The 10,973-nt window shown below is 46.5% G+C and overlaps 1 protein-coding gene across 1 annotated transcript; it reads left to right on the forward strand.

Moving 5' to 3' along the window:
• Positions 1 to 253: 253 nt before the first annotated feature.
• On the forward strand, positions 254 to 8,939 carry LOC119393619 (40S ribosomal protein S27). Its single transcript, XM_037660728.2, has 4 exons — positions 254 to 391; positions 800 to 908; positions 1,654 to 1,764; positions 8,803 to 8,939. The coding sequence occupies exons 1-4, from the start codon at positions 386 to 388 to the stop codon at positions 8,829 to 8,831; spliced, it is 255 nt and encodes an 84-aa protein (XP_037516656.1). The 5' UTR covers positions 254 to 385; the 3' UTR covers positions 8,832 to 8,939.
• Positions 8,940 to 10,973: the final 2,034 nt, after the last annotated feature.

Below are 10,973 nucleotides of genomic sequence, written 5' to 3' on the forward strand. Positions count from 1 at the left end.
TGCAGTTTAACCTCCACATTTCGCAAAGCTAATGTAAGAATTAAGCACCTAAATTTTGATGAAATATAACAGCGGTGTTTAAACTAGTTTTGTGATTAAGGTGTGTGTTAAAAGGAAGACACGTTGGCAAACCAAGGTCGCAATTTGACAGCATTTAATTGGTAAACAAAATAAAGTGGCAACTAGTTGCGAGAATTAAATTACTTGCTAAAAGCCCTTATTACCTTGCTGGATCTCAAAATATCAAAAACCCTGCAAGACAACGACCGAAACCAAAAACTCAACTGAGGACAACAAGCCGCATCGTGCTTCAATCAAGCCCCTTTGCGTAAATAATTCGCCCCGTCTCTCATCCTTTTCGCCGTGTGTACTCGAGTCGGCAATCATGCCTGTGAGTGTCGTGTCAATCTAATAATTTCTTCTCGTGTTAGTTTGTGGTTACTGAAGTCGGCATCGCACTCATTCGGTAAAACGAGTGCTGCTTAAGCTCCCTGTCGCACGAGTATTTTGCGGCGAACTGTCGCTATTTGACTTGCTTTGTGGTCACGTTGCGGCTTCTAAGCCTAAGTGCGGCGCGGATTTGCCCAAACGTGTACCGGCCATGTCGCCTACGGATTGCAAGTGCGTTGCGACGCATTAATGCCGGCGTGCTCTGAGGATCCGCACTTCGGCGACGTCGTTGTGCTCGTAAAAGCGACGAGAAGCACTTACCTGTCGACATGAGCTCCGAAATACGCAGTGGCGCAGATGGTGCCGTTGGAGTGAGCTCATATGTTTTCTTGTTTTGTTTCCTTTGCAGCTCGCTAAGGACTTGCTGAATCCCTCGCCTGAGGAGGAGCGCAGGAAGTGCAAGCTAAAGCGGTTGGTCCAGCATCCGAAGTCATTCTTCATGGACGTTAAATGCCCTGGTATGTGCGATCCGGCGTCAGTTTTGTCAAACTGATACGACGTTGTCTGAAATGGTGACATGTCGCTGCACGTTGCCGGGCACGAAATGGCCGCACGCTTTGCTGCCCGCAGGTGCTCTAATGGGCTGAAAACTTTCCGTGGCTCTGAAATGTGCACACAGAAAGCTGAAATAACAGCGACAGCCCGATTGAATGTAGACGACTAAAATGGCTCCCCATGTGCCCGACATGTCACCATCAAAGCATGTGGCCATGTGCCAGTACTGTGACGCTTGGCTAAGCGCGGGTTATAATTTCAAGTCTGCACAACATGCATCCGAAGGCCTTACAGGGCAAACGATCGGAAGTCGCGAGATGGTTAATATGGTTTTTAGGTGCTAGGCGAGTTTTGACAGATTCGAAAAGGACAATTCAATCGCTGGCATATTGATAGGGTTCGCGGAGTCGCATCATATTTCACACGCAGGTATATAAGAAATGCAGGAATATGCCTGTTACGGGGCCGCGTTAGTTTTCTACATGTGACCGCATGTTAAACGTAGTGGTAGTTACCTTCACGTTTGAGGTGCCAGGAACATAGCTTCCTTTACCGAGTTATCGCACGCTCATAAAGGCCACGATCGCCCGGAAAAGTGGCGTGTGGAAAAGGAGTTTGGGAAGAGAGCCGAAATGCGAACATTTCGTTCTGCTGTTTCAGTAATGTATGTAGTCACAAAATTTGTCTTCTCTTTTTTTGTTTCTGCAGGATGCTACAAGATCACTACAGTGTTCAGTCATGCCCAGACAGTAGTGCTGTGTGTTGGATGCTCCACAGTTCTTTGCCAGCCAACAGGGGGCCGGGCTAGGCTAACTGAAGGTAATCATTGCATGACCCTTTCGCAGGCCAGAGCTAACATTGCAAGCGCTGTGGGTAATACATTGGTCTAATCACTTCGAAAGGAAGATGTTAGCTAAGCCAGCAGCTGATAGTTCAGCAGCATGTCTGCATCAATTTTATGGTGGTTCATGTGCTGTGTTTATAAAACATTCACTATTATTTTTGTCTAATGACATCTGATACAGAAAGTTGCACATATCTACACAGGGTTTCATAGCAAAAAGGAATTGCATTAAGTGGTCACAGTCTACCTGCAACCTTTTGAATGGGGGTTAAATTCTCTATGATTAAGGTGGATCTGTATCTCAGCATTTCAGGTCTGGTTGTGCAAAGCTTGACTTGTCCTCGATTTGCACAAAGTAGGTTGTGCTGTGCTTGATTTCGTGATGCATGAATTCTGCTTGTGCCACATTCCTTGATTTGGTACTACACAGAGATCAAGTGTGTTCGAGTTACAAGGGGGCTATTTTGTAAGCGTTCTGTCACAGAATGGAGGCGGTCCGTTCTATCAGGCAGCACGCGATTGGTGGAGACTTGTTTGGCGGTGTTCTTTGTTGTGGCTTGTGTCCTTTGTTGCAAACGTTTCTTATTGCTCTAGGAAGTATGATACATGCTCAAACATTCTTATAGTCTCTCTGAATACATTGATATTGCCTTATTTACATAAACATACCTGCCAAGTCTCCCGGATTACCCGGGAGACTCCCGGATTTTGAACGTTTCTCCCGGTTGTACGGGTCATAGGAAAATCTCCCGGAAATCCAGATTTGCCCCGCGCGTCCAGTGCTTTGCCTGGCCACATGAGCAAAGTTGTCTGGCCACGTAGTAGAAAGGATTCTTCTTCTTTTTTTTTTAACGATGGTAGAAAGGTTCAACTGTTTCATTGCGCATGAAGTAGCTGTGCACTTTGTGCCGCAGTGCTGCCAACGCAAACGTGTCGTAGCGCTGCAGCCGCGTCTTGCCTGTGATGCGTACATATAAGTACATAAAAAAGGTGCGCTCTGTTTTCGCTGGGAGAGAGCGCTCGCAAGAATTGTGGTGCCAACACAAGCTCGTGATGCAGGTGGCTGTTGTTTGATGTCGCGACGCGAGGTGGGACGTTTCGCGTACAGATGCGCTACACGCAATTTAAAAGTTGATCCTAAATGTGTTATACGTTATATCAGCCGTTAATATTTCGTAGATGATGCGTTTCTGTACACACAAATCTATCCCACAAGTTATCTCGCTTTCAAAATTTTGTGTTAAAGCCCAGCACTTAAAAGGGTAGCCGTTACCGGTGTCTGTTGAAATAGCGCGTTCGCCAGTGCTCGCGACCGTCCCCGTCTCAACGGCGCCCCTTATGGTCCCTTGCCCGACGAAATAACTCGTAAGCAAGCGACGACAGGCCTCGCACGCGGAGCGATGTTATCGCATGTGCCCTTCGCGCGACGGTGACGGCCGGGTTGTTTCATCTCTGCTTCAACCGCTTTGGTCCCTAGCGCTAGCGCGCTTTTACTCGCACGTCAAACAGACGATGCGTAAGCGATGTTAACGGTTTGGACTCTGTACAGGTCAACGGCGACCGCAAAATCCCGCTGACAGTGTCCATATAATTGCTATCGCAGTACCCCCCCGTTGAGTAAATCTCCCGGATTCCGTTTCTCCAAACTTGGCAGGTACTGCGTATGCATAAATGACTTACCCTGGTTTCTGGCTGCTGAGTCTGAGTTTACAATGATGTCACTGTTGTAGAAAGCTTGAACATGTGGACCCGCAAAGCTGTGAGACGCGCGAGCAAATGTCCAAAAGCCTTGAACACTAAAAGTCTCTAATAGAGAATACCGGCATCTACAGAGTTCCGGTACATGCAGATATCTTTGCGGAGTACTGGGTTACCGGACAACGGTATTGACATCTTGTGACGCTTCATGCAACCGCAATCATGGGTGCTTTTCTTTGTTTTCGCTGAGTGACTGTGGCGAAAAAAATCATTAAACAAGGCAATGCATTCGGAGCTATGTCACTGCTGAGAATTTACACCAGCAGAGAGTAGTAAATACATTAATTTCTCCAACAACAATTCCATACCTGCCAACCCTCCCTCTTTGCTCGGGAGACTCCAGATTTCTGATCTATCTTCCCGATTGTACGATCACGGCCAGAAATCTCCTGATAAATCGCCTCAACCCAATTTCAAAAAAAAAAAAAATGGTAGTGGCTTAGTTTGGCTATGCCAGGATATACGTAGCGTGAGCTAAGGTTCAGCTGATTATTCTTAGCTCTCCTGGTTGTCTAGGATTAGCTTGATTATCATGCTTACTGCTGCTTCAAAGACACACACATGATGTATGCATTATGTGACACTTGTCTATTTATTTTTTGCTCAACGCCATTTCTCTATTGCCACAGACAGCTCGGCGGTCAGTGTAGTAGCACGCTGCCGTCTCTACGGCCCGAACGCCTAGCGCAGCTCCAGTGTTGGGGCCATAGAGACGGCAGCGCTTCTATGGCAGTGTCTTGTGTCCGGTCAACACCACCTAGTCAATAGAAGGCCTGCGCACTCCCTCCGTGACGTCGCAGACCTTGCCTGACAGAGAGAGACGCTATCGCCCGTGGCACAGTTTGCGCATTGACGCAATGGCAGCAGTGGACACACTCGGTCAGTCGACACCGCACACGCGACAGGGACGCGATCAGCCCGCCCGCAGCCACGGGCTCATAGCATCAGTGTTCTAGCGTCCCGGTGAGCGAGCTGTGTGACATCACTGCTCCTCGCGCATGCGCAGCACGGCTCTTGTACGCGCACATGAAACCGCTCCGGCTCGGCTAGTGTAGCTAACGCTACAAAAAAAAGGCAAACTACAACACTGGTATGATCGTTAGACCACTACCGCGGCAGCCCGACCTGCCCGCGGTAACCGTGCAGCACGCAAGCACTCCTGGGGCTACTGCACTACAGTTGTTCTAAAATATGGCCAAGCTCTGCAAATACCTAGTGCTCACTGGTGTTGTACAGCACCAGGTTGACTGATGGATAGTAGCAAAACCCAGATAGCGCATTTTGATGCAGTTTCGATTAGCTAAACACCAAGCAATGTCTGCCAAGGTGTCTAGCTTGTGAGACATGTAAAAAAAAAAAGAAAACATTGCACTGGCCATCGTGCCGGTGGATTTGTACCTGGTGATGAGAATTGGTGAGTACCGTGGTAGTTTGTTCAGTGTGAGGCAAGCGACCCACTCAAGTCTGTGGAGTTTGAATTAGCAAAGGTTTACAAAGCAGCGTGCTGCCTTATATGAACGTGGGCAGAAACAAAAGCAGGCAACCATTGATCGAGACTGGAGGTACTGACAGGGCTTTACATCAGTGTTTCCAAACAGATAAATTTATATCTGTTTATTGAACTTGAAACTACCAATATAAATTTTACCAAGGATGCGCTCGTGATCATTAAATCAGCCATTGGCTGTGTCAGTTACAGTTTGCCGAGAGGAGAGTTAGCCATTTTCGGCCGTGCATGAAATGAAAGTATCGACCCTATGACCGCCCCCATAGACCACAACCTCGCAAAACAGTCTCTTGAGGCAAAGCAGGTCAAGCAAAATACACAAGCTCAAGGAGAGGGCAACTGGTAAACTTTCCGTCGATGCGGGGGCTGCCAGGAATTTCAACGCTCAAACAAAACATGCAGTCTTATGTCCAACGCGCAGTGCTCTGAGCACTGCAGAAAAGCCTCTGGCTGTCCCCATCGCTCCAGTTTCTCCGGTGCCTGACGACCATATGTCAAGGTCTGGCTTCGATTGTAACAGTCTTCTTCGGTACAGTTCCCCGTAGTTGCCGCTTCTTCTCCCCGAGTGTCGCAGGCGGTCATTCACGGAAGACACTATAATGAGCCCCGGGAGCAGCAGCCCCACTGACGGGATGGCTGGCACAGGTGAAGTCTCATGAATGAAATCAGCAGTAGGCACCCCGTTTTGCCCGTGCCATAAAACTGAAGGGTGCGTGGCGCCTCCGCCGCGGTGACCGCTGCCCAAGGATGCTGCCACCCGATCCTGGTGTTTGCGCGGTGGGCCCCGCGTAGACCATTGACAAAATCTCCACTGCGGAATGCAGTCTTCGTTGCCTCCGGTGGGAAGGGGAAGGGGTCTTCTTTTCTTCGAAGCATCGATTAAGAGAATGGGTGTTGGCACTTTACGAAGCCCAGGGTCCAGTCGGCATAAGTTAGACGTCACAGTTGTATACACATGGTTTATTTGTGAGTAACAAGCAAAATCCTAAAAATTTGTCTGATTCTTTATAGATAGATATTGTGTTGTATTCTTTATAGATAGATATTGTGTTGTATTCTTTATAAATAGGTATTGTGTTGTGTTAAACATAGCTCACAGACATACAAAAATAAGCACAACAGAGTACTTCACCGGTAAAAAATGTTCTTGCTCTAACACTAAAAATTGCACTGCATGCTTTCGAGATGTTGAGCCATCATCAGAGTCTGAACTCGTAAGTAAATTCTCGTCTGACATGCAATGAATCAGATCGCTTGACTTGCTAGCAGCAGAGCAACCGGTGTGCACTTACATTGAGTAAGTGAACTGCGTAAGTGAGCGCATGAGAGAAAAACTATGGTTGTGCTCCCATCCGGAAAGCAAAATGAGTGAAAAAGCTATAATAATCCTTCATCTTATCTCCAACAAGACTGAGTTATTTTTTCAGAGTCCCCAAAACAGGAAACGCAACCTCAGAGGCATTGTTTGTGTAATTTAGCGCCACACCAAAACAGATGTAATCACGCCCCGGGGAGCATTAAACGGGAGAAACAAGCAGTCACCCCTTGAGAGATTAGAAACCAGACAGCCATCAGATTTGCGGGTGCCCGAAGGATGAAACCAGCTGCACAGTGCGTGCGCTTCGATGCACAAACGATATCTGGCGTGCCGCCAGATAAGTGCCATCGGTGCATCAAAAAAATTCCACGTAATTCCACGTGTTTCGCAGCACATCCAAGCCAGAGAAATGATCGAAAAAGGCGCATTTTAAACATAGAGGCAATGAAGTACATGTATGGTGGGAATTCTTCGGTGCCTGTTAGGTGATGCCGTATATGCACGGCGTAAACCTTCAGAGGGTTAAATCTTAAGATAACAACTTCGTAGAACACCACGCACTTTGAACCTCAATATAATGAAGCATGTTTCTCCCCGAGTTCAATGTAAGGAAGCTTCACTGCTGCTGCAAAGGAAGACTGAGGTCATAAATTGAAAGTTCTGCTGGAGCTTGTGGTCATATGGCTAAGTTGCACGCAGTTTTCACAAGCACATTTTTCAAATTGTGAGAGAGCAGCCACCAAATCGAGGCTTTGTTTTCCGGCCAGCGGCTTTGGGGCAAGGGGTTCAACTCAATGCTCTCATCGTATTTGCAGCAGTGGAGAGGGAGATCGTGCAGGAACCCTGGCATGTGCACTGTTCTACCATCTACATGGTGTAGCTCTGTATTCTGCCATGCGTCGGCGACCAATATGATTCTTCCTTCTTCTCTAATCCTGTACTCTAAAAAGCTATTCTGGATAGTATGAAGAATATAATTTCCCAACGAAAGCGATTGGAATAAGCACTTTTGCTGCAACTGAATGTTTTTCTGGCAAGCGCACTGCTGCAACAAGGTTTAAAAGGACACTAAAGGCAAATGTTAAGTCTACGTTGATTGTTGAAATAGCGGTCCTGGAACCTCTTAGTGCTACTTTTGTGCCAAGAAAGTGCTTATTTTGAAATAAAATCATGTTTCAGTTGTCTGCATCGCGTTAGCGCACTTCACATCACCTGCCTGAAAGCGGTCTTCCTCGCGTCACTGTTGCCATGCCCAACGTAGCCCGCCTTTACTGCGCAGCGGTGTGCACCATTCAGGCATCCGGCAACATCACCTGCATGCGGCATTTTGTTGAACTTTGTGTCAGTGACTAGAGTTCCTAGCTGCTCATCTCTCGAAGCGGGGGCTTTTCCGTATGTGCTGTTGCCATAACATTGCGAAAGTATGGAGTCGGAGCATGTAAAGCCCCGGAATACTGCAACACTAAGAGTGAAAATAACATTGATTTGAGACAGAAAAGTATTTGGACTTTCTTAGGCCTGCTTCTTGATTGAATTACATACGCGCAAGCATGTCGGCAATGTGGGATTTTTTTTAATGGATCAATTTTGTCATTAAAATGTCATGTGAGGATCGACTTGAGCAAATTATGTAAAAGGTTTAGCTGATGTCGTCTTTATCTACTGGATACACAGTTGAACTCAGTTATACTCGTAGCGAAATACCTGTCAGTTTGATGTAGAGCGCACTTCTATACTAACATCCTAAGAAATTGGACGATGTGAAGGACATGCTATCTATGGAGTATTTTATTTAAGAAATGAACTTACTTTCCCACTGTAGTTTGCCACAAAGTAGTTCATTGTCTTCTGCTTTTGCAGGAATGCGCTGCCTACGAGAGAGCGCATTCCTGCAGGTTATCCAAGGAGTCTGAACAGCTAATGCTTCCACCATGCACACTGGTGCGGAAGTGCTGGACAAGCGCGGGTGTGTCCATCACCCCAGCAGAGGTGGTGAACGGATCCTTGTAGTCCTGTCCCTTTCCCAACTTGCTTTTGTGATGTGGTCATTGTTTCCTAGTTCCCCTGTAGTCGCACCATCGGTCCACATTTGCAAACTCATCAATCAATAATCCGTTAACGGCTTTTTGAAATGTTTACTGCTGGCTTCAAGCTATGGCAGTTCTCTGCCAAATGAAGGTTGCTGTTGATTGCTGTGCTTTCACAACTGGGGCAGTGTCACATGCAGATAGTCATCATGGGCATGACAAACAACAAAGTTACATAAGTTTGTGTTTGAATGCTTTCGCATAACTTGACAATTATTGTGAGATGATTTCAGCCAGAATTTTATGTTATTGCAGATATTCTGATGCTACTTATTAGTGATAATATTGTGAATGAAATGGTGTAGTGTAAATTACAAATTTGTTCTTGTTTTTTTTTTTTCAGGATGTTCATTCAGGAAAAAGCAGCACTAAGACCTACCACTCAGCTGTAAAAAGGGAAATAAAATGGTCCAGTACCACATCCAAGCTGCTGTGCTTACATCGTGTTTCCAATAAACCGCTCTTTTGTTTATGCCGTAACTTGTTTTTTTATGTAAATAGCAGTAGTGCTGCATGAAGGGTTTGTTTTAGCCAGAATGCGACTAGTGCAGAGCTGAGCTCAACACATTTTGGATCCAACTCTGTTGTCTATTCAGCTACGTGTAAAAGCAGAAATACTTTTGTGAGAGTTTTCATATGCACAACTGTTCTGAGATTATTGCGGAACTGACAATTCGATATGATGTTCGACTGATGGCGACATCCGGCTCCATTTGGAGCCGGATGTCGCCGGAACTACGATCGTGCAATGTCATTTCCGGTGCAGTCGGGCACCTTGGTTGTTTTCAGCGCTTTTTGTGTCATCGTCCGATTGCCCTGCGCATTTTTTTACCTTCCTAAATGAGCCCATCAGAAAGCGGTGAACAGCAACCTACAAAAGCTCGAGCGCGCTTTGTGCCAAACACGCCAGTCAAACAGTGGAGGGAGAGCACAGGGCGCAAGGTCCAACGTGGGTAACCGGTTGCGTGCCATAACTTTCGCTGTACGTCCTGCAAGAGCGAGTTTATTTCTCGCTGGTTGATCTGGATCGGGTGGCGGCTTCACCACAGCGCTCGTGATCTATCATTCGAATTGGTCCAACTTGACTACCCGCTTCGGACAAATAGTCCGAAGTACGCGTCTAGTTATAAGGAATTTTCCCAGTCTTGCACATCAGTTGTAAATTCCGTAGTTAAGCAGGGTATATAAAATTTGTGTATCTTCTGTGTTTCACAGTATACAGAGTCGTGACATTCTTCTTTGTTTCTGAATTCAAAGCCCAAAATCGCGGGGGCCTGCTTATTGTAGCGCCATCTGTAAGCGCGAAAACAAGCTAATAGCATTTTTTGTGCGTTCTGGCGCTCTAGCCAGCAATAGATTCCGCATTGATGAAGCGAGCAGTGTTTTTACGTTTGCGGTTTACATTTTGCAGGTGATACTGCGTCTGAAGAACTCGCCGAACTTTTGTGAAAGCGCTTCTCCTAATTCTTCAAGTGGAAAATCGCGAAAAAACAGCGATGACTGCAGAGACCGCCGCAGCTATGTGGTGTTATTTCTGCCAGCGCCCCCAGGTAGCGCGTCAGTTTGCGATCCGTTTACCCTAGTTTCGTCCTTGGGCAGGTCCAGGTTTCGGAACGGAGTTTCGCAACTGGTATGATTGAAGAACTCTTGACGGTCAGCTTCCTCCAGGCATTAACAGCCTGTTAGCTTAGAGGGACACTAAACAGAAAAACGATTTTTCTTGTATTAGTTGTCTATCATACCAAAACTACCATAAACCAACTGAGTTCTCGCACCAGTCACCGTGTCGTCATACATTGACTGTATCTATCAGAGTTCCTCATTCTTCAGTTTCGAAACTTCATTCCAAAACCCGAACCATGGCCAATTCTGCGAGGAAGAGGGGGTAGGGCCTGCAGATTGTCGCGCCATCTAGGAGCAGCACTACAAAAAAATCGCAGCATATCCACGGAGTGAATGATGATGAGTGGGCGAAGCTGCGGAGGTTCATCGGTAAACCGTGAATCTTCCGTGAATTCTGCCCAGTACATCATCACCGACGTGAGATCGGGCGCGTTTATACTAAAGGTTCGATGAGTTATGACGACTTGCAGCTCACTTTAATTTTACATGTACGCTGTGAATTTTCATTGTTTAGAAAACCATTGCTTTAGAAAACATCTGGCGTCTTTCGTTAAGCAGCTGGCGTCTTTTCGTTTTGCTTTAGAAACATCTGGCGTTCTTCCGTTTTGCTTTTACAAAACATCTGGCGTCTTTCGTTGGTTTATTTCATCAATCAACGGCGTTTTGAACAAAATTTTTATTGTTTAATCACGCACAGGAGAAATCTCACCAGGCACTACCTTGGAGGTAAAGAATAGCTGCTAATGGGAATGAGAGACAGAAGAAGTCGGCTTTTAGCTACCGCTGCGAATTTTTTATTGTTCAACAACGCGCAGGAAAAATCTCCCACCGGCACCACCTTGGAGGTCAAAGCGTAAGACTGGTTACGCACTACGACTACGAGGGACGAAC

This window comes from Rhipicephalus sanguineus, chromosome 5, assembly GCF_013339695.2.
Source record: "Rhipicephalus sanguineus isolate Rsan-2018 chromosome 5, BIME_Rsan_1.4, whole genome shotgun sequence".
NCBI lineage: Eukaryota > Metazoa > Arthropoda > Arachnida > Ixodida > Ixodidae > Rhipicephalus > Rhipicephalus sanguineus.

What these genes read in the sequence shown, in the direction of transcription:
- LOC119393619 (XM_037660728.2), top strand. An exon ending in CATGGACGTTAAATGCCCTG is followed by an intron (nt 909 to 1,653) that starts GTATGTGCGATC and finishes TTGTTTCTGCAG; the next exon opens with GATGCTACAAGATCACTACA. An exon ending in CCGGGCTAGGCTAACTGAAG is followed by an intron (nt 1,765 to 8,802) that starts GTAATCATTGCA and finishes TTTTTTTTTCAG; the next exon opens with GATGTTCATTCAGGAAAAAG.